General features: G+C 45.6%; 1 protein-coding gene across 1 annotated transcript in view; it reads left to right on the top strand.

Annotated features, from left to right (window-relative positions):
* The window catches only part of LOC144178997 (cytochrome P450 3A41-like), a 53,950-nt gene that overhangs the window by 4,674 nt on the left and 24,983 nt on the right, over positions 1-24,293 (top strand). The window contains exons 2-9 of the mRNA XM_077707158.1: positions 7,878-7,974; positions 8,765-8,817; positions 9,747-9,843; positions 10,621-10,737; positions 15,910-15,998; positions 20,863-21,008; positions 21,706-21,821; positions 21,885-22,029. Coding sequence (XP_077563284.1) covers positions 7,878-7,974; positions 8,765-8,817; positions 9,747-9,843; positions 10,621-10,737; positions 15,910-15,998; positions 20,863-21,008; positions 21,706-21,821; positions 21,885-22,029 — 860 coding nt within the window. The remainder of the gene's footprint in view (positions 1-7,877; positions 7,975-8,764; positions 8,818-9,746; positions 9,844-10,620; positions 10,738-15,909; positions 15,999-20,862; positions 21,009-21,705; positions 21,822-21,884; positions 22,030-24,293) is intronic.

The following is a 24,293-nucleotide window of genomic DNA, read 5'->3' as shown; positions in this document are numbered from 1 at the left end:
TACCTTTCTCCCCAAATCCCCCCTCTCTTTTTTCGGCGTCGTTGGACGACGAGCTTATAAATACGTGCACAGAAATGCGAAATTTTGTCTTGAGAAAGATCGGCATCCGATCGAAACGTCGACCAATAAACAGTTTTGTTAGAAGCTATACCCATTTTTTACTATTTGCTACGGCAACCAAAGACAGCCCTTCTCGCAATCTATATATATATATATATATATATATATATATATATATATATATATATATATAGACTTATATATATGTGTATATATATCCGGATGTGGGATGTGTAATTTAGCTACCAACAATGAGTAATGTTCTGTTGTGTTTCAGATGCACAACTTCAAAATAATCTCGATAATGATGTCCCGAAGGCAATTACGTAAGCATACGATAGCTACGCAACATGTTTCTCTCTCTCCTCTCTCCATCTCTCTCTCTCTCTCTCTATATATATATATATATATATATATATATATATTATATATATATATATATATATATATATATATATATATATATATATATATATATATATATATATATATATATATATATATATATACAGTCGAACACGGATATATCGAACACGGGTATATCGAATTATTGTCTATATCGAACTCATAAATTATCCCCTTGAAAATTCTGTGTAAAAGTATAGGAATTCGTACTTCTATATCGAACCGCATTTTTCCCGACATTGGTTATATCGAACGCCGCGCAAGCTGGAAGGTGCTCTTCGGCGGTCGCTGCACCCCCGATTGAGGTTCAGGAGGAGAGGAATGCGCGGGCATGGCGAAGGCTGGCTCGCAAAACTAATCCCCCCTACCGGAACGAATTTGCGCTTGCCCAGTCGGGCCCCGCTACCGGCCGCCGTAGCGTTAGCGGACGGAGCCCGGTATGCTAAATCTCTCTAGGCACACAAGCCCGAACGCTCGGAAAATGTGACAGTGCGAGGTAAGGATGCGCCGAATGCAGACGTCCTTTTTTTTTTTTTTTTTTTTGCGGCTGCGTAAGTTTCTTGGCTTGCCGAAAAAAAGTTTTGTTTTCTCTCTCTCTGGGTCTGTCTTCCCCCGATGTCGTCTCGGGAAAGGGAAGAGGGAACGAAGGCTCCGGCGGCCTCCTCCTTCTTTTGCATTTTGCTGCTGTTGCTGCGGTTTGGCGAGTTGTCCCGCACCTTTCGGGGATCACTGTTTCTCTCGGAGATGACCATCGCGAGCGCTTGGAATTGTTACCTTCAAAGTTCTTGTGGTACGTGCGCGCTGTTCTTCTTTTGCGTGCGTGTTGTGCGTGGTGTGCGGAGGCGCAGCGTACTGCTGGAATTTTCTAGTTGTGCAGCCTCGAGAAGATCGAGACCAGCGTCTTTAATTTCATTTTCAGGACGAAGAAGCAGGCGATTTTTTTTCACGGAAATAAAGCGTCCTGTTGCGTCCTGAGTGCGGAATTAGTTGTCATTCTTGAATGCGACGATCGGAAAGTGATCGTCCGCCATAGGTGAGGTGTCAGAGCCCATATTTTTTATATCGAATTTTTCATATATCGAACTATTTCGCGATCCCCTTGGAGTTCGATATATCCGTGTTCGACTGTATATATATATATATATATATATATATATATATATATGTATATATATATGTGATACGTCGAGAGATTCCGGCGTGTTAAACCTCGTAATCTGATTTTCATTCCGATTGCGAGTGAACGCTGCATAGCTTCATTTTGATTATTTAACGAATTACATTTACTTAGGACCTCTGCATGCAAGTGACGATGTATCCAAATGTAAATTATTAAAGAGCCTATTTTTCCATGAGTCGTTAGGATTGCCCACTGGAAAGAGTATCCATACTGAGACAGCGAACACCCTGGTGTATTTGACAAGCCGCCAATAAAAAAAAACTCTGTCGAAGGGCTCAGTGAAGACCACATCATTTCTTGAGGCTCAAAAAAAGCACGCAAAGCAATTCAAACCGAGGCGAACATGCAGTAACATATTCATTCCCTGAGCATAGGCTATCTGTAACATTAGAAAGTTACGATTAGACGTCCTTATTTTTAAAGCGAATAGTTCTCCTGCATGCATATTTAAATGTACTTTATGGGCACATGGCATTTAATGTCACAAATTAAAAAACGAAAAAAAATGGACGACGCGACCACCGCTGGTGATTAATGTGCCATTTGATGCACTTGCATTAATATCTCGCAGAATCCGATAAGCTAGAGGGAAGCGCAAGCCTGCGAGAAAGACAGTCAAGTACGAACTTGAGAAGTAGTAATGTCTTGGGAGCAGAGAGAAGGACGAAGAAGACAAAAAACATTTTTGGATACTCGGAAGACTGGACAACCCATAACTCTCTGCAGTGTTGTTTGAGAAGATATGTTGATGTCGTCACTGAGGAAGCAGTGTTTAATAGAATGGCCTTATAATAACTCGTTTCCTTCTCCTAATATTACAGGCCAAGCGCTCTGCAACATTACTGGAGACATGCAAAGAATGGGGATTAAATTTTCGCGGTGCCTTGGTTGGTTGGTCGAGAACCATATTTATTTTCCACGCGTTCCCCCTGTGTGGCCGTTGATTATTCCCCTGTTCGCGCACATAGACATTATTTTGCACTTTAACCAGAGAGGTTTAGAACTACGAACAGACAATACCACTTTAAATTGCGGTTATCCTTGGACGACATCAGTCAGGTATTACTGAGGCGTCACAAGTCCGATGCAAGAAGATAGCTGTTCAGTCTCCCCGCATTCCTCAGTTACCCATTTTACAGTGTTTTTGATTGGCGTTTGCGGAAAAATTGGAGTGAATAATGTTCCCTTGAGGCAATAGTTCAAACAAAGTGAAGTTGTGCATTGCCTCCATAGCCCCCATAACACGTTTGTCACACAAGTTGTAAGGTGCAAAAGAATAAGAGCCCCTTTAAAGTTTGCGATATTGTCCAGCGTTGGGCCCCTGCCGAAACAGCGGAAAAATGGTTGATGTCGGTTGGTAAGTGGCGAAATTATTGTTATTGGTTGCTGTACGTGTTGCGGCGAAGCTCTACATCACGAACAAAAAGCAAGCATCCATTGTGAGAAGGGAAACAACGCGTTTAATGGTAAATGCGAGGTTACCAGAGCCATTGCAACATCTATAGCAACAGCGTTGTTGCCAGGAAGTCCATCGACATTGTAGTACATTGAGAAAAAAATAATTTTTATATTGAATTTGAATTGAGCTTAGCTTGCTACGCCATGTAAAAAAAAAAAAAATCGCGGGCCATCTCTACCAACGTGAAACATGGGGTGGAGCGAAGCATGCAGTGTGCGCCGATGTTTCCCACAGCAAAATCGCGGCTAATGGGGAATGAGACAGAACACGATTTTGCTTAAACTATATACATATGCACATTTATGATGTACAATCACAGTCGCGTAGCTAATTCCAGTCTGCATAATGTATTTCTTGGGTTCTTCTCCCTCGTACTAATGCTCCTGGTGTCGATGAGGCTCATGCGCTTCCAAGTCGTAGATCGTGCCGAGTTCAGGTAAAGGCATATAGCTTTGCTGTAAAAGTCTCGGGTCTTTGAAGCGCGAAGCGTTCTAGCGAAAGGCGCTGTAAAACGAGTATCCCGGTGTGGTCTTGTAGTATGCGTTTTTACCCACGGAGATGAAACGTTCTAGCGCGAGGCGTTGGAAAATTAGTGTTCCGGTGTGTTCTTTTAAATTGCGTTTTTGCCCACGGAGATGAAATGTTCTAGCACGAGCCGTTGGAAAACGAGGGTCTTGGTGTTTTAGTTCCGTGACTACACGAGACGATGACAGGACACGCCGACAGCCCAATCCCCTAAGGCGCTTTGACCCTTAAAAACATGAAAGTCCATTCGTGTAAGCCTCCGCTCCGAAAGAACACAAAAATTTCCCTGGTAGCCCGTTTGGCCTCACGTGGGTCCGACCAAGGACCCAAAATTGCCCTCAGTTCACCACCTACGTGATGCGGCATGATGTTACGAGAGTCTTCCTTGGCACCATAAATTTCCAGCATATGCAGATTACACGCTCGATATCTTCCCTTTTGCCACATATGCAACCAAGTTGTGGCGAGTCTCGGTGAATTTTGAAGACGAAATGCCTTGTGAATTTTGAAGACGAAATGAGTCGATGTAACACAGCCTCCTCACGATCGCTGAGCCCAGGAGGCATCTTGAAGCTGCATATGTGGTTAACTAGGTGCGGAGATGCGTATTGGAGTCATGCACTGTGATGTTCCGTGCGCCGAATTTTCCCTTTTTCGGAGAATTTCCGGCGGTAATTTTAATGGCCTCAAAGAAAAAAAAGGAATCGTAATCAAGTTCATGGAATTTCAGTATTCGGGGGGGGGGGGGGGGGTAAAAAGGAAAAAAAATAATCTAAGTAAACCGAGGATGATATCCAGGGCAACATTCGGATAAATGCCATAGATGTAAAGAAAGGGCAGATCTAGCACATATGCTATGGGCCTGCCCGCAGGCGGCTATACCCGCGCGCAGAATCATTCGGGCGGAGCAATGGGAGACCGTGTTGCTCAGCCACGACCCAGCGGATCAAGTCTGGGCCGTCCAGCTGGCCGAAGACGCTGCTAGAGCCCAAGGGCTCTTGGCCGACGCCTAGGATCACCAGCCTCTCCCAATAAAGTTATTTGTCTCTCTCTCTCTCTAAGTAAACCGACCTCGTAACAGTCATTATCTTCTTTCCTTTCGAAAAGTTCCCTTGAAACTTCGTCGCATTTATGTTCAAATATCCCAGGTCGTGTACGTGCAAGCCAAAAGAATCAAAGACCCCTTCCAGTAGACTTCATGAAACTGGAGGGACAATACAGGAAAGAATACGTACTCCATGAGAAACAGTTAGTAAAGCGTGAAGCAACGGCAACTCAAGGGTTGAAGCCTGTTCGCATGTATTCCTGCGCAATATACAAAAATGTACTTCGGGTGCCCGTTAATCCGCATCGTACCGACAAGATACGCGCCTGCAGTCCTGGCACTGAGCTATAATTACCTCAACTACCGAACAATGTCTCGTCCTTTTTCATACAGGCAATTTTACTTTAGAGCTTTGCAATGCAAAGTAAGCATGTTGTTTGATCGAAAACAGGAAATGCAAAGTAAAATGACGCGGAGTGGCCGACGTAGTAGAACTTAGTGCACGCTGAAACTCCGATTCACGGAACGGCGTCTGCAGTTGGGCGCGCGCTCCGGACGAGCGTACGCCCCGTCGGGGCGGCTCGCGACTGCGCATGCGCAGTACGCTACGTAAACGCCCCGGCGATGCGGTGCTACGCACGCAACGGCTGGGAGCGTATGCTCCGGGGCGCTTGCGGGGCGCTGCGGACCTGCTGCGAGGCCCCTTGCTTTCAAAATGGCTGCTGCCTCGGCGATGTCGGCGGCCGGTCGTGGCAGGTGGTTCCCCGACTGAAAACGCGGACCGTCACGTGTTTTTCTCGTTAGGCGACAACGTTTCAGTTCCAACAGGCATGCAGACCAGAAATGAGCGACCAAGGACAACCTGGATGGCTCCCGAAGCGGGCGGCGGTGTTTGTGTGCGTGTCGCGGCGGTGGAATGCGCGCAGTGTTGGTGCAGATCGGCGGCCTCCATTTAGGGAATTCAAGAATTTTCGCCTGCGCCGTCGTCGCGCGCTCGGGTGCGAGCCGAGGACGTTGCGCTACCGTGTGAAACGTGAAGGATTTGTAGTTGGACTCCACGAATAAGAGGAAGTGAGTAATAGGAACGCATCGTGTATCTTATTGAGTTGCTACACCCGGGTGAAGTGTATCACTAAACCGCCGTGCCAGCCTACCCGCTGTTTAATTTTGCGTGTCGCGTTAGCGTCGCATGCCATGCTCAGTTGTATTTGTCGCATGGTCCTGCCATATTTCAGAGCTGAATAAAGTGAGTATCCCGAGCACTGCGTGTTGCTTCAAAACTTCGGCGTCGCGCGGTTGAGCAAAACAATCGCGACGGGTGTATCACACTTTTCCCTAATACTGAATCAAGGTAAGAGGGTATTTTTTATCGTACTTGCAAGATTTTTACAATCGAAACCAGCATTAACGCATTAAAAAAAAAAAAAGAAACGCCGTCCAGCTACAGTTTGCCTTGGTTAGCGACGTAAAAAAGTTAAATTTGGGTACTTCGCGTTGCGTTCAACAGGTGGCGCCGCAAGGTTAAATTTGGGTACTTCGCGTTGGGTTCAACAGGTGGCGCCACAAGCGTTAGCGCACGCTACGAAAAACGCTGTACTAAAACTATCCATGGCGCGTCGCGACGAGCGTACGCTCCGCTTTACGCCCAGCAATACGCTAACGCCCGGAACGCCCAACTAAATCTGTCTATTGGTGGCGCTGGCGCCCAAAATCGAACAGGAATGCATGTAAGGATCCATCAGCTGCAAAAAAGTATGCAGGAAAACTTGAACGGAATTCCTGATAAACCTGCCGAGAAAAAGTGCTAATAGTAGCGAATTTCTGAACCTCGAAATGGAACTTTTTCTTCCCAGTAGCGAACATCACTGGTCTTGCATCAGTCCATATAAACAGCTGAATTCTCTACGCAATCGAATACAAGAGGGTTGCCGCACCCTTTCTTGTAAATGGAATTGTCAGCGGTGGAACAGAGACGCTGTGGGGCGATGAGGCTGCATCCCTAGCTCCAACATTACCGGCGACTCTGCAGTGAGCAGGAAGCCACTGCAGTTCAACGCTGTGCCGCTTTTGTGTTGCTTGGAGGTGCAGAAAATCGATTTCCCATGTCATCTGTTCTTTCGGAAGTGATGCTAAGCGCACAAGTGCTGACCGCGAATCAATGAAGAAAGTCCATTCATTGGCGTGCTGCTTTAAGATATGATGAGAATCAGCCTGTTGCCCAGCCATCCCGGTAGCCATGGTTGGTGTCTTAAGGCTAAGTGGGACGCAAACGGTAGTTCGCGACGAAGGGATCCAGATTCCAATCGCCGATGATGTGCCGATCACTGACCCATCAGTGACCGCATGCGCATGGGAGCTATAATTGGTATTAATAAGCTTTAAGGCAAAAAATGATAGATCTGGGGCCGGTACGTGTGCCTTTCTCTTGAAGCCAGGCCCAGCGGTTGTAATTTTCATTGGAGAGAACATCCAGGGTAGGTGAAGAAAAGGGGCTCGAGCCTACTAATGTGGCCGTAGCACTGCCTGCACCTCGTACGCATAGACCGCAGCTACCAGATGCGCGCACTGCCTCGTTACAACGCGCAGATGCGTGCGACAGCTCTAGTGTTTGAAAAGCAGGGTGCGGAACTTGTCTACTTTCTGTCATGGTTCCCATATGTGGCCGTCGTAACGCCGAGACGGATTCTAAGTACTTTGGCGTGTATTTCCTCTAGCCTATTAAAGTTTCCTTTGGAGAGTCGAGTTATCGATGGGAAGCTGTGTGTGTGAGGCTGTCAATTCAATCTGCTTAATTCCGCCATTCCACTTTCAAAGTAGCAAGAACACATTTTTTAATTGACTATAGAAGTGCGCACGCAAACGCTATGATGTTGCACTTATTCATCATCAGATACCATCTTCTATACTGTTTCAAGCACGATACCGCATTATAGGGCATTTTGTCGTGGCATTTTTTGCGAACTTCTTGAAGGCGTAGTTATATTTATGTATTATGCGCACGGCAAAAGAAAGCTCATTTTTGATAGGGTGTAGGCATACTTCCTTTTTTTCGTATAGCCCCTGTGGCTGAATGAAACCTTTCATGTACACGAAACACGTATGAAAGTTAATGGCGAACCTCATTGTCATCCATAAGATGCCACATGATAACACGATTTTTGAAAGATACTGGTGCATTTTTTTTGTTGTTTTATCCCTCACAGCTATGCCTCAAGAAGAAGAAACTTCTGGAAGGACCAAAACGTTCTGGCAGAGCCCTTCGCTCTGTTCTTTGGCTCCACATTGAAGATTATGTGCACAGTAGGTGTTGAAGAGCACCGCGTTTTTATAGCGCCAGCCCTAATCCGTGTTTATTATATAAACTGATCTCTGAGACCATTGAACGTGTTTCTTCGCGGTGAAGTTAGCAAAGTTCAGAATTTTTGCATGAATAATACATAGTGATTGATATACTGAGTCCCTAAAATAATATCCTGTGATTTCAAACTGATGAATTGTTCGGAATAAGATCAACATAGCTCGTATTAAGTTTTTTTAGCTGCTCATTGTTCTCTTGTTTATGAAATTGCATTCGTTTCAAATTTCCGTACCGTGAATATGCCGATAGCCTGAGTATAAGACATAGATACCTTCAAAATAAGCTGAGTTTAGATAGTTTATTGTTCTAAATCATTCCGCGCGGCTCTCCTTCGAAGTGCTTGATTAGGCTAGATGGTAAATACCTTTATGAGTTTGAATTCGGCTACTTATGGTCGCTTTTAATTAACCTTGCGGTGGCTGTCTTAGTGGAGCCACTTAAACAAGTACTAACTACGTTCATGCATTTTGTGTACAATGCTGCCATTCACAAGCCACGACGAATGTCAGGATCGGTTAGCCCATCCCAAAGGTTATAATCAATTTTCTGAACTTGTTTAGAAATCATTGGTGGCAAGATCACTCAAAGAAAACTGAATTAGGGAGCCGTATGTACCTCGCTTTCCTTGCAAGCGCAGGACCGTTATTATGACCACCAGTGAATCATACTGCATTGGATTGCTCTATTCATTGTTAAGAAAATGTTGAATTGATTTTTCGATTTCTATTTTAGCCGATACATGATCTGGATCTTGCAAGGTATAAAAAATACGGAAGAGTTTTTGGGTGAGTGACCAATTTTAGCTTCGACCTTAGAACGTTAAAAACACCCACTACTTCGGCTCGGCATTTTAGTAGGCGTGAAAGTTATCTGCGCTGTCGCTGTGAAGCCAATTTTACACTTAACGGGCGGTGAGCAGTCGCCAGATCTTAAAATTAGATCGTATTAATCGAGGAGAACGTGCTACGTGACCTTTTCTGAACCCGAATTTCAAACTTGAGCGTAAGGTCGGGCGAAAATTAGGCCCCAGTTTATCATGCCTCAGCGTCACTCGTTTCACTATGAAGAGTGATTTTAAATTAAAACGTGTTTTTAAAATGTATTTCTGGTACGAGTATCTTTTGACGACCCAATTCCTGAGCCGGTGCGCATCCTTACACTGTTGTCTTCACGAATAATAACGAGTAATTTTTTTTGCTGATACGTTATAAAACTTTATCCTCAATTGCACCATTCAATCGCCATATATCCTCATTCATAAAATTGGCTTCAGTTTGGTGTCTACGCGCCTTAAGTAAGTAAATTTATTGAAGACGACACGGAGCCATGGTAGCATCCAATAAACTGCTATCGCTATAAAGTAGCATGCCCGGGGGTTGTGCCTTCTAAAGAGCAAAGTTTTACATCATTACATCATTTAGCGTGACAGAGAATGCAACGGAGAAAGGTTCTTTTATTACCAATTTCACTCACTCCGTTAGCGGGTGATAACTCTGCCGCAGGTTTATTTGGTCCAAACGCTTTGCTTTTCATATTTCACTGCAATGCGTCCAACGTTTCTTTCGACATGGTTTGGAAACAAAAAAGACACTCGACATTCATATTGTTTCACTCGTTTTTTGCCGCTACGGAAATTCGAGTAATAATTGTCACCTTTCCAAGGTTTGAACTCTCATGAATTTGTGACATCTCTTTTCCTGCCCTGCTTTCCCAGTGCCTTCGAGACTGGCAATGTTCTTCTGTTTGTCGTTGAGCCCGAGCTGGTCAAGCAGGTTATGGTTAAGGACTTCCCATCCTTGCCCAACCGAAGGGTGAGTTGATCACCAATAGAATGGGCAATACGCCCGTAAACGCAATCAAGAGCTGCCGATTTTTTGCCATGCGTTCCTGAACTCATTGTTCGTCACATTATGTTATTACAATAATTCATGACATGAAAGACATCCATATTTCCACCAGGCAGCACACTCCATTATTACTGTCGTTTAAATGGTTAAACTATCTTTACTGTGTTTTTCCTGTTTTCCCCATGTTCGAAACATAATCGTCCGCAAATTGGCCAAGTGCAATCTATTTTATTCGTTCCAAATAAATGCTTATGAAGGGAATGAGTGCGTGGTTTATTTGGAACTGAAGAAGGATACTTGTTTTCCAGTGCCCATGCAGATCTTCCGCCCTGAAGGGCGTAATTTTTAATCATTATATTTATACCATCCATACGGATTTCCGCACCAGGGCTGCGTAACCAGTTAGTAATGAGAATTTTTGGGGATGTGGCCTCGCACAAAAGTTCCACGCTAATAGACGAATACCGGTTGTCTCTCCCCCCATATCCGGATTGGCCAGAGCTGCCATATTTTCAAAGGCTACATTCCCCCTGAATTCAATGTTGCGGACTTGTGTTTTGTCGCAATTCAAATTGATGATCTTATTGCCATCCCATTTGCAACCAAAGGGTGCTGTGATACACTAAATATTTTCAATTGTAATTTTCTGCGAAGTTCTTGAAACCATAGTACAACTGCGTCTAGATAGAGTGACACCGCTGCATTGGGTTCATTGCCCTCAACGTATGTTTCCTCTCACAGGTGATTCAATTCTACGACCCTCTGCTCGACAACATGATGAGCGTCACTCCAGCCGAGAGATGGCGCAAGATCAGGCCGGCAGCGAGCCCCGCTTTCTCCACCGGAAAGCTTCGAAAGGTGACGCTCTATAATTTCGTACTTTGGATTAGGTTAAACCTGTGAAAATATCTATCTGTGCGCAAGTGTACTCTGACAACTTATGTGTGTGAGCGGAGGCAAAGAAATTGAAGAGGCAGTAATAATTTGATGCGCCGAGAAAGTTCACATAACCAAATACCTAATTGGCCGAGTCACCAAGGGCCCAGTTGGCAGCATTATGGCGAAGGACACGTTATCTTGGTGCAATAATATATTGATAGACAGGTTAGCCCTAAAAAAATCAAGGCTAAATGGGAAGAAAGAGAATGTAACGATCCGCCCATCAGATAGTGCTTGGGGAACTTAAGATAACATGCATTTGAAGACATTTATCCCCTGATTGTGTGTTTTGACCTTCTGACCTTATACACAGCAATGTTCGACACGATAGCTTGGCTACCCTGCACCACCATTGAACTCTTTGGCAGGTTATTATCTTTGTGTGGTTGCTCCGATAGAGGTTGATTCGAGCGAGTGGACGGATCATTTATGTCTGTCATCCTTTTCCTCATCTTTCTTGCTTTTACTCGCGCACTGATGTACGCCACAGGAATCAAACATGGCCGGCACACTGGCTCGATACTCCATGATGGAGAACTTCAGCTACAGAACAACAAGCAATCTCATTTCGGGGTAGTTGTAGGCGAGCCCGCACAATAGAATTAAAAGAATACCTGGGCGCAGATAAAAAATTCATCAGGGAGGCAGTACCCGTTTACAACCGGTATCGATCTCGTAGAAGTTAAAATCGACTAAGTTAGCACATTCTTTTTGCTATGTCCTGTCAAGCAAAACAATTTGGCTCCAATCCACGCTTTCGAGGCAGTTAGACTGCGAAGCTGTAAACGACCCCCACAACGATTATCCAAGGGACGTCACTTGAAATCGCACACGTGGCTCTACAAAGAGTGAAACCGGAGACTCTGTCAACTGTTACCTGGCTTTCGCGGGAGCGGAGTCCCGAACGCAGCAGCGACGGCAGAAGGAATGCAGAGAGGAGCGTCTGGCGAAGGGTGAGGAGGAGGGCGGCACGCGTGCCTATGGCGTCATCTTTCTCACTGCCTCCTCCTCGCTTTTGTTTCTTGCATCGCAGCCATAAAGCGCCCTTCCCGCCTCTCCCTCCCCAGACGCTGTTCCGTTTGCCGCTAATCCAAACCATGTGAACTCCGTTATCGTATGATAACGGCGTTCGTACGAGGTTTGCTTTTCACACGAGGGCTTAGAATGACCGCAGGCGGTAGACCCGCCGCCATGCTCTTTGAGTACACCGCCTGTTTCCCGTCTCCTCTTGTGGGCCTAGCTTAGTCGGTAAGACGACGGCATGCCGCTCCGTCACCATATTCGGGTCCAGATTCGATTCCTGGCGGTGCCAGCAAGTTCGTTTATTTTAACTGGGAGTTTTCTGCTGACGCGGACAAGAAAATTTCCTTGGCTGGTGGAGGTATAGACGGTTTAATAGAGCGGCGTCCTGAGCGCAGCCATATTGGACGATGTGACGTCACTCGGCATTGCTGGCCTTTTCGGACGCGTTTTTCACCGTTGCCTTCAATGGGGTGGGGCGCATGGTCGAGTGCCAGGGTGGCTGTATGGGCGAATTGTGCAACTATTTTGGAGTGTCCCTGTGCATGAGGTCTTATCGGACGCGTAGATATTGTGTTCCAACCTTCAGAGACTACTTAGTCCGGAAAAATTCCCCATAAAGCTTTCTAAAGGGACACTGAAGTGATTTGTAAACATTGCGGGATTACTAGCGCAAATTGTAGTCCGGAGTCCATAGGCCATAGTTCGACCACTCTGAGAATATTTAGGCAAACATTTTTAGTAGAAAAATCACTCCGACAAAGCTGTACTCGCTGCATCCTCGCCCATTTTCAGACGCGTCTTTGTGTGACGTCAGGAGGAAATGACTTTGCTAGACTGCACTACTGCACGGCTCGCCGACCGTCGAACAGAGTCAGTCGGCCTTGCGTTTAGACCGCCGGCCGCCGACGGGTCGTCGGAATTCGTTCGCTCAGTTGAAGCTAAGCCACGGCACGTCTGTGAATGGAAGAATGTGCCTTTTTTTACTTTCTTAGTTTGCACACTGTATCAAGCTCCAAGTCCAGGTGGCTTCACACAAGCGCTGCACAAGCGCACGTGCGACGCTTCGCTGACTGGTATACGCTAGTAGGAAAATCTAAGGCCACATGAAGGCGGGAGAAGAGTCAGCGAAGTCAATATACGTACTACGGAAATAAAATCAACTGAAACGTTTACCGTGCAGCGTAAAACTATGGTGCAGGACGCACTTTTTTTCGCTGGGTGAACAAGCACAGCGGTCAGCAGCACGACCATGGACACATCTGCGAACGCTTTTCCGTCTAAGAAATGCAATTGCTAGACGTGAGATATTGTGGAGATTTGGGGGACGCTACTGCACGAGCACTATACAACAAATAGTCACCTAAACTGCTTGAAATGCTCAAACTAAATAAATGTAAACTGGTTATACATTATATTCATTATATTACCGTTGGCAGCAGCGCTGGCCTGTGGCCGAGTGGTCTGGAGCGCAAGGCAAATTACTTTGCAAGTCGCAAATTCGAATACCCGAGGGTACATCATTTTTTTGTAAGTTAGTTGATTGTTTTGTTTTCGGCCGATGTTTTCTATACTGAGTTCACAATTTTTGGTCCGTAACGTTCACTGCTCCACGAGCGAGTGCGCGCAGAACGTGCGCACACCCACACTGACGCGCTAGCGAGTTCTTGTTGGCGTGCTGTTTCCACAAGCACCGACTACTTACGGGCAATGAGCACGGGCCAGAATCAGCAGAACCTTAGCCTGGTGCGAACACGCTCTTTACAATACAGGCATGAGTGAGGCAATCTCCGAATATGAGGGAAAAGCGCATGGAATCTGAGCGTCTGCGGTGACTCGGAGGACGTTCATCTACTGCGTAGGCCTCGCCTATAGATCTCTACGATTCCAAGCCGTCCTGGGAAGCTTATCTTAGGCATTTTACAACCGACATCCTGCCAGAAGCGCGGTACGACGATTACTGCGATATCGACAATGCCCATCCAAAGATAACGTGGGATGTCAAGCATGTTGCTTTACAGAACCGAAACCGAAACTTGTTTGAATGCTAATCTTGGACATCGTCCAATCACGGTGCGCCTCCTCCCGACGTCACAGCCTTTACTTGGTGCGGCCGCCGCAGACCGTGCATGGTAGTTTTTCTTCTTTCAGGCTTTACAAAATAAATACCGCCTTATTTCCGGGATAAACGATGAAAAGTGCGTTCATTTGAGCCAGTCTACGCAGTGCAAGCAAGAACAGGAGCTTGACAAATTCACTTCAGTGTCCCTTTGAAGCGCTGTTCTGACTGGCGCCCATCGCCAAAGTCCTGTTCACGCGTTTCTTAGCTGTTTGACGGCATCTTTTATTTCTACGTGCACAGCAACCTGTATATCGGGGGTGGCAAGCTGCGGACCGCGGGCCGCGCGAGGGAAAGTATTCTGCGGCCCCCGTGTCACTTCTGCGACGGCCTCCTTGCGGCCCCCTTGTCACTTCGGAAGGCTGACATGGCAATTTCAACTTCAAATCGGTTTAGAAAGTAACCAAGCAAGATCACTTCCTGCTGGCATTGCTTCCCATCTTCACACTTAGCCAGATAAAGTCTTGACTTCCTTTCCTTGCACCGATAAAAAAAAAAGCCCCCCCTGCCCCCCCCCCCCCCCTTCCAAATCCGCGCCCGAATTTGCCGTTCTGCCCTTGCCGTGTCGGCTTCATTCTACTCTGTCGTCCACATCAAAAGGTTGCCGACCACTAATATAAATAAAACAGCTTTGAGTCGCTGGTTACCACACGTGTATCTCATGAGCATGTACGGATTCGTTCGCACACGGATTATTAACGAAGTTGGAAATAGCGCCGGAGCTGCAGCCTGCGGTGCAGCTACGGCTTTAGCACTGGTTGCACCAACGTGCATAATACAGGCCTGCAGCGCGACGCAACACATGTAATACTTACTGAAGCCGGGTTTCTGCGCTCATCTCGAGTAGGATAGAGGGGCTAGCGCTAGCGCCAGACGGCTTGGTTCCGGGGTCGCCGGCGGTGCGATGCGTTTGGTCCAATTTACATAGGTAGCACTACACCGGATATTCTACGCCGTTGAAAAAGTGATATGCACTAGCGAAACCTAGAAAATAACCTGGGAGCCACCGCTCCGATCGGTTTCAACAGCCAGGCTGACTCGTTTCGTTGCGGCGACAAGCACGCAACGCGTAAACACAGCAGGAGGCATGCTTTAGAACAAGCGCGCCGAGGCACTACACAACGCTTGCCAGCACTCTTCCGTTGCGGTGTGAAAAAGTCTCCCTCGCCTATATTCTTGGAACAAATATCTTCCGTTGGAGAATGCGATCCAGCGACGCCTGGTCTCCGTGTCGCACGCAGTGTGCAGAAAGCTTTGCATTGCGGAAGGCCGCACACACGGACAATATTTGTGAAGTTGCGGCCAGTGAGACTCACATGGCGATCTATCCCGCACCTTGAGGTCCCTATCGCAGCTGGTACGTCCGAGTACGGTGTAAGTTTTCCCCTGTGACTCCCATATTTTCTGACTGCGGATTCGCTTAGTACCAGGGCAACCTACGGCGGAAACTCAAACCGCCCCGCGGTATAGGCCAGTCATGGCGAGTGCGGAACTTGCGTCACCTGGTGAAGGTGAGCCCAACTGCTCGCTGTAAATGGTCTATACTGTTTCACAGTGAAAAAAAGTGCTGCCTATTGCGCCCAGAAGTGTACAATGCCGACTATAGGCGTGAACGTAAAGGGAAACCTAATGCCCAGAGGACTTAAGCAAATACGTTCATTCAATACCCCCGCGAACGCCTAATGGCATTGTTTCATATCACGTACTTTTTCCCTGTGTGTACAAGAGGATAAGACTACTTCGACACCCCTTTTGCCCACATGCAGTCCTCCTACCCAAGTAAAATCTCTCTCTCTCTCTCTCTCTCTCTCTCTCTCTCTCTCTCTCTCTCTCTCTCTCACACACACACACACACACACACATACATACATGCCCACATTACACCTATTAACCACATTCCTATTACTATGAAAGGTTATTTCTTTTGCTGACAGTTTTGATGGATGTTGCAGATGAATTCATTGATAGAAGACTGTGCAATGGTGACAACCGAGCATTTGAAGAAAGCGGCGTTGAAGAAAGAGGACATCGATGTAAAACAGTAAGGATGTGTTGATAAGTTCTTGGGAAAAAATAACATACTACATTATTCGCCCAGCTTAAATAAATGAACGCCACGCAAATTCTATTTACTAGCGAGGCAGGGAAGGAGTACAGAACACTGTTTCGCAGAGTTCTAAAATACTGCTTTATTTGAGAAAAAAAAATGTGCCCTCCTATATATGTAATGAAAAGTTTGCGAATATTTTACTCCTTTCCGATGTTTCCAAGGGAGTTTAGACGGTGAACACGAGGGATTCCGATGTCTGCCTCTGAGGATTTTATGTAGTAAGATTACTGGTTGATTGAAATCCTTGTTTCGTAGATTGTTGATACAAGGATTTATTGATGCATTATTGACTGAATGAAACCGACAGCACAAAATTTCAAGTTGATTAGCCGGTTGGTCAGCCCATGACCAATTCACATTTCTGAATATGTGATACTCTGAGGACTTGGAACATTAGAGTGGCTTGAGTGCTGTAGCCATGGCTAGAGGGCTGTCTGACGACATTCGAGTATTAAAAGGGGCCATGCAGACAAATACTAGCTTGTTTTATTCGGTAGATTTAGTGCTTTATAGGCCCCTAAGCGCTTGTTCAGCAGCAAACGATGCTTTCTTCACTGCGAAAGAAAGCGTGTGTTTTCATGACGTCTACAATGACGTATTAAGAGCAGGGCCTTAAAGCTAAATATAGCCTGCTGACCATAGCTCCTACCATCTCACAGGCGCCCGTTTGATTATCTTGTTTATAACCCGCTCCCATAGATGGCGCTGCTATCCTGCTGATGTGCCAGTGTTCGGTTATCTGGTAAATTTCTCGCCTTCATTCATAGATGGCGGTGCAATATTCCTGAAGTGCCAGTGTTCACACTGCTTCTGGCCGGACTTCTACACCTGCGGAAATTTATATTATGGTGCATAGTAATCGTTCCTTAAAAATTAAGCTATGACTCGACAAACATGGTCACGTAAGCTACCGCGCAGCTTGTCAGGTGGTCAGCGTTGTTTCAGACAAGTCCAGCGCGTCCGACGGCTGTGTTTGCGGTGTCAGCCTGCAAGTGCCGCACAAATTTCTTGGGTGTTTACGTGTTCGTTCGCACCTTTATTTGTTCGCCCCAGAATGCTTACTGCTATAAAGAGAATGTGCACCCTACATTTAATCGCAAATAGCTCGCTCGGCAACCTTATACGACCTGCCTAATTTGCGTTTGCTTTTGCCGGCCTCAGCCAATTGCACAGCAGGGCTTATGCCATGATAGGTTCTTGTGCGGGAAATGAGCTAGTGGGTCGCATGGGCATTCCCTTTATTCCTATTGATGTAGATTATTTTCGCGAATGTGATGTTAAAAGTGGCGTCAGTATGATTCTAACGAGGCAATCTTTCGAATGAACCTAACTTGTCATTTGTCTGCATGGCCCCTTTAAGACTAGGCCGGGTATAGACAGAGCGTCTGCTGTTGTGGTGAAGAGGTTGCGTTTTGGCTCCCTGGTACCCAGGGTGGTGGTTCGAGTCCAGCCCTGCCCCCTTTATTTAGGTCATTTGCGTAGGTCCCTCCTTGGTGTTTTAAATGACTGCTTTCTGCTCGTTAGGTTTTTGTGTACATTACGTTTCTTTACTTTAGGGAGGGCGAAATAGTGCCGAATGCGGCATTTATTTAGAAAACTCCGGTTGACATCGCTTTAGTGGAGTGCTTATAGTACCGTGGGACGGCACTCTAGACACAGCCCTGAAATATTCTTTTGAAATATTTATCTGATCAGTAATTCTTTTGTTTTCAACCATTAGTATGTGCGAACATCTACAGCTGAGTGCGTAGACCGCATTGAGTATATTCCACGAAAATGGTTCTTTTGATTCGCCATCTGCAAGCCACGGTGGGCTCTCTTTGCAGAAACGTAAAATGTATTCCTGTTCCTGCTGTTGGTGTAATGTGGCGAAGGGGTTTTGTGCTATAGTTGACTGGCCTTAAGAAAGGCGTCGATCCTGAATTTTAGGTTTCTTGTTAAAGACCTTCAACCAGTCGGTATAGTCTTGGGTGGCAAATGGTTCTGTTGGTCGCATAAGCCACGCGATGGTATGACAACTTACCTTATGCCGATGACACTCTGAAATAAGAACAGTAAACGACACCTCAATCTTCCGGAACAACAACTGGTTGTCTACAATTCGCGAAAAATCAGCCGGACCTTCTGTATGAACTATAAGTGCTTTTAACAGCGAAGCTGTTTAGGAAATCGCTAGAGTTTTGCATCCGTGGCTAAAAATGCCAATAAAATGCCGAGCGCACGGGAGCCTGTACCTTGCGGCGACCGTCGGGCAGTTAAAACACTAAGAAAATGCCGAGCACTCGTCTGTGCGTGCCTCGCAGCGGCCGTCCAGCGTCCCTGGCACACGTTTGCCAAGGCAAGCATTTGGTCAAGATTGCCCCCGCCCCCTAAAAAAATGAACTCCAGCGTCACCCTAATAGTGGCAACACTTGCTCGGAACGAGAGACACGTCATAGCGTTCGCCCCTCCAGGGTAATGCCCAGTAATTATGACTTCGAAAAAAATGAAGCTAGCTCACACGTATAGAAACAATGACTGAGTAAAGGTTGTTGCGGCAGCAAACACACTACTAAACGTTCTTACACCCTTTTTGGCCGAAAAGGGTGTAAGAATCTTATCCCATGGCGAACACCTTTGAAAGGTGTTTTGGCTAAAAAGGGTGTAAAGATGAATAAACGGTGTTCGTGTGAACACCCCAAAAAAGGGTGTAAGATTGCTCAGCACCCTAAAATACGGCTGTGGGCAGCAGAGCTACGCGTGACGGTGTGGATGGTCCGAGAGCGCAGAATCACATACAGACACAATCTACATGCACAAGTCACACTTGACCTGCAAATGAATTAAGCAAGAAAACCAACTGGATGCATGGGGACAGCGAGTACATACTTACTCAGAAGTACATCTGCTCTTCATGCTTTTATAGCAAGCAGAGGAAATTGCTCCAATAGAGCCGGTGGGCTTGTCGCAAAAATAAGATATTTAAGCGCTAACTTGGAAATTATGCATTTTAATGTAAGCATATACAAATCAGCATGCGGATTTGCAAAAACTTTTTAATCGAGAAGTAGTTATTATGTTTAATAAGTCATAAAATTTTATTAAGTACAAGATAAATATTCCCTACGATCTCAACACCCTTCAACAAGGATGTTCAATATTTTAACACCCTTTTTCGCAAAAGGGTGTCACGTTACAAAATTAGGGTGTCGAAAACTAAGAAAAAGGGTGTAAGAAAAAGCGTGTAAGAGACCTACAACTTTGGAGGCATTTTGTACCTGTTTACACGGGTGGACAGAACATTTTCTACAAGCGGAGTATATTTTGCACCTCACGATATTTCACACAACATAAATTGACATAATTTATTACAAGTCAAGCTGTTTAACCTTGAACTAGGTTCGGTGGTGTTAGCAAAAAAAGACAGAGAAAACGAACTGCGCCCCTGTAAAGGGTGCACTCACCGCAGATAAGGTATTATACCACTGAAGCCGGCTTTGTAGCCTGTTCGAGTGTTATCACAAAAGGCGCAAGCCTATACGTACCTCTTACTGCACCATTTCAAAGGTACAAGGCTGTTTTTTATTCTAAAACGCAAAAAGAATTCTTTTTCTGCATCTGCCAAGCGTATTGCCGTCGTTCAACACCGTTTTTGCACACAACTAGTTTTTTATTTTAAATGTTCAAATTGATATTTCACGCGCAAAACTGAACTTGGGGCATGGGACACACCGTATATGAAAACGAGCGATCATCGCAGACGAACAGGCTTATTTTTTTGCTTTTGAATACTTCTCACGACTAGAAGAGGGTATGAGGGGATGTCTTGTTCTTTACAGTGCAATTATGCATGTATGCATGGCATTATTCAATGAACAGCTCAACACCTTTTCCACACCCTTTCAACACCCTAAGAAAAACCAAGGTCGCTGAAGTTGAACAAAACCCTTTTTTCACGCAAAAAGGTTGTAGAGCTAGGAAAAGGGTGTTCAGATTCAAGAAAAAGTGTGTAGTGGGCTGCCAACACCCTTTTTCCAATTATGCTACAACCTTTTTGGCCAAAGAGGGTGTAAACAAGTTTAGTGTGAAAAAGCAAATCGGCTGAAATCGGGGAGTTAAGCCGTCGTGATGGCGGTGGAGGTTGCGTAAAGCTTCGCTACTTCCAAGTCTTACACGTTATTGTGAGCTTCCTTCATTATTTTTCGGTTTTGTGCAGCCAACACGTGACCAACAATCTCGTCATATTTAATTAGATAAATGGAATTGTTGTCGACGACACGATGTCGACGACTTCCCACGATGTCGCCAATTCTCGCCTCGTATGCAAACGGGAAAGCTGACTGTCGTGAACATAAAATTTATTTTCTTTTCTGCGTCATTGATTACCGCCCTGCCGTATCTTCGCTTTTATTCAAGAACAAGGTGGCCAACAACGCAACATGCACCCTAACATCAGCTCTGCACATTTACGGCAAAAACTGTTGCAAATTTTTAGTTGGTCTTTTAGCTCTTCCCAATTAACAAGACAAGGAGGTTTTACTGATGCATCCGCACGAGTAACGAAGGATTGAACAATCAAATTTCGAAATAAAAGCCGCTCTAGAAGCAATAATACGCATTTATATCCTTTAAACTCTGATATCATTATGGCATTGTGTTTATCTTGTTCCGCCTGTGCAGTCCCATATAGACGGTCGGATGCGCCAGTAACACAACTGTTCACCCTGTCCAGCAATAAAACTTGCCCTTCAAGTTAGAACATCGGAAAGCAGTATCAATTTGAGCAGCAACAATATCTTCCGTTTCGTTTCCGTAGATTCTTTGGAAACTACGCTCTCGACGTGATCGCAAGGTGCGCCTTTGCCACACGGCTTGATTCCCACTCAGAACAGACCAACGAATTCGTCACAAAGTCGAGGGAGGCCTCCTCTATACGCGTCACACCGCGAATGTTCGTTTTTTGTGAGTATTCTGCGTATCTGTCAGTACTTTTGAGGGGAAAAAAGCTTCGAGTGCATGCCACTGCAGGTGTATAAAATTGTACTACCTAAATTAGTTACAGTTTCGTTCACGTTTGTTGCATAACACCGTCTACTTTTAAATAAACTGGGCCAATTTAACCGCTTTATTACTCAGAGCGTGTTGTGATCTTTGAGAGTGTAAGTGTCACTCTGCATTGCTCCCTCGTGGTGGTAATAGTTTCTTCAGCATTCTGAGGACTGCGATAACGCTATTAGGTTTCGTAACCTTTCTAATACTTCTCACAATAAAATCTTCTGAGGTATTGTATTTTAAGCAAGATATATTTGTAGTTTTCTCCTTCAAATAAGAAGCACTGCGCTACTAAATACCTAGCTGTTTTGTATACGACAAAAGTATTCTTTACAACAGCCCGTCTATCAGTCTGAGCCAACCTATTCGAGGTCGCTTTCCTAACAATTCTTTCCCGGTGTAACTACAGACATGCCTCCTACAGAATGAATTGCAGGCAACATTGGGGGCAGTGTAGAAATCAAAAGGTGGTACTAGTGCCATCATAGGAAATTAACAATAATGATGTGTGGGCTAGGATGCATGAACATGACTAGCAAGTCTGATAAGTAACCAGAGTATGCCCAGGAGCATAAAACAACTATTGTTTTTGTTCCGCAATTTGCAGTCGTGCTTCCTGCAATAGCGAAGTTGGTCAAACTTCGTCCTTTCAACAGCGATATTTTCCTGTACTTCAAGAAAGTCTGCCAGAGAATCATCAAAAGCAGACAAGACAAACAATCGGTAAGTAGACCACAAATCTTGTCTCTCCCGGTCGTCGCCTAACAAAACATTTACACTCATTAGCGCAGTGAAGACTTCCTGCAGCTGATGATGGACGCCCAGGAAGGAAAGCTGACTGCAACTTCCGAAAACGCCGCTGAACGGGACAACCAGCTGTTCAACCTCGGCGGGGACCCGAAGCCGGACACTTCCTTCTCGTCGGACAAGAGTACGCCTATTTTGTGTTCCTGCGAGACAGTTTTGCTTTTAAGGCAAAGCTTTCTATGCTTCTCCTGCGCCGTAGGTTGTAACACGAAACCTGACTGCAGGAAGGCCAACTTTACACAAGTGGTTTCCACAGAGGGCACATGGTGATGCTGCTGCTGCTGATGATGATAAAATGCGAAGCTTCCACAGAAAATAAAGCGCTTCCCGTGTTCGCAGCCGAAGCTAGGTAACACGTGTTATGAAGCCGACGTTTATCCGATTGCGCCAATCCGATACTGTCAATGCAGTTTAAATTTCTGACGTCGTAACTTACTTTGGTTTCATGGGAGAAAGCTTCGCGTTTCAACTATCGTTCGCTTAAGACATGGGCTTTGATTTTTTTTTATGTTCTCGATTGGGGTGATATCTCCCAAAGAAATGAACACAACGAACAAGTTATGTATGGTTAAAATAACGTTATTAAACAAGAGTTCTTGCAGACATTGCGGCAACAGTGCTTTCAGGACAGCTATATTTTCGCGTACGACAATATTAAGGTATTGCATCAAATACGTTGTAGGGGGTTTTTAGAGCAACAATTACCACTATAATGTTCTTTTAGAGAAAGTGCGCACGCCAGAGCTGATTAGAGAAAGCGCGAACTTTATAGATGTAAGGATCTATGTCTGGTTCTCGAAAGGTACCGTGGCGCCGCTGTCGGCGTATCCGCTTTTGTATGTCTGGTAAGCTGAGAAAGTTGATAGAATCGTTTTTAACTACACAGAAAATTCAGGAAAACTCAAAAGGAAGAAAATGGCACAAAGAATCCTTGACTACCATTTAAAAACTTTACCAGAAAATCAAGACACTGCATATAGAGGGTGTACGGTAAGGTGCGCGCATCAAGGAGGGGAGAACTCCCCAGAAATACATGTGTTACACAGGCTGATGCCACATCGTTCAATCGATTCCTAGGTATGCTGTTTTCTTACCGTTCAACAGCGCCGAGACATGACTGACAAATACTCGCTACTGCATACGGGTGTGCGCAGACTCACGAACGGAAATAGAATTTGTCGCCCAGGTTGAAACACAGGGGGCGCGGTGCCAAATACTGGTGCAAAACCAGTTTTATGGCAATGTTCCGACAACTGGTAACGTGATGGGAACAGCGCGAAACAAAACTTGGACAAGAAAGACCACGGGACGAAGTGCATTAAATCGGCGTTGAAGAAATCCTGCGAACATTTCACCGCCCAGGTAGACAGGTTAAGTGCAGCCGGTCACCTAGATGAATCTGTTCGTTTGGCCTGTGAAAAGAATCGCCGAGAGATTAAGAAGGCCGGAAGTGTGGCCCGGGGAAGAAAAAAAGAAGTGGGTTCGGTGCCCGAAAAGATAGCTGCCATTCCTTACCCACATGGTGTATCCCATCGGCTGAAAAAAGTGGCTTCTAGATATGGCGTGCGGGAGTCGTCTTTTCAGCGCAAAATAATGCGGCCAAGGTTTGCCCAGCCATGGAAAGGTTAGCAGACAATAAAGAAAAAAAGGACGGATGATTGTGGGGTAAGACAACGCATACAATTTGTTGAGTGCACTAAGGACGTTGTTTACAGTACCCCCTTCAAGGGCGGAAAGAAGTACATAGGTTAGACTGACCGCTGCCTGAACGTTCGCCTCCGCGAACACCACAGCTCGTTGAAAGGGGTACCGTGTTCCCATTTGGCCATGCATTGCAAGGAGGGCACGGGCCGTCCGGAGTTGCCACTCACGCTCACTGATGGCAAACACGAGGAATGCGCGTGCCGTCTGGAGCTGCCACACACCATCGTTCTTGACAAACACCGAAAGCGGGCAACAAGGGAGATAATTGAAGCATTTTATATAAAAAAGAAGGAAATACCTGTGTCAGCCAGCCTTCTGTCTTGTTATGAGACACATAGTTTGCTTTCTTGGAAAAAAGCTGATGAAGTGTGCCGTGCGTCTTTCGGGGTGTTTACTCGTGAGGTTTGATTGCATGCAGTGCTTTGGATGTTGTTCCCCGCGACTGTGCAAGATGGTAAATTTTACTGTACATGCGATGACAGTGGATTTGATTGTGTGTATATATTTGTATGTTTTACGATTAAACGTTTCAGTTGCTAGTAGTGCATCGTCCCGTGGTCTTTCTTGTCCCAGTTTTGTTTGGCGCTGTTCCCATCATGAACCTATACCAACAAGCCCAACTCCCAGTTCTTCTTGACAACTGGGAGCTCGCGAGTGCTTACAGAGAATTGGGGTGCTTCCTAT

This window comes from Haemaphysalis longicornis, unplaced genomic scaffold (assembly GCF_048455015.1).
Source record: "Haemaphysalis longicornis isolate Haplotype H1 unplaced genomic scaffold, Haemaphysalis longicornis Haplotype H1 scaffold_4, whole genome shotgun sequence".
Taxonomy (NCBI): Eukaryota; Metazoa; Arthropoda; class Arachnida; order Ixodida; family Ixodidae; genus Haemaphysalis; species Haemaphysalis longicornis.
Note: the sequence above shows the minus strand (reverse complement) of the source record. Positions and strands in the feature narration are given on the sequence as shown.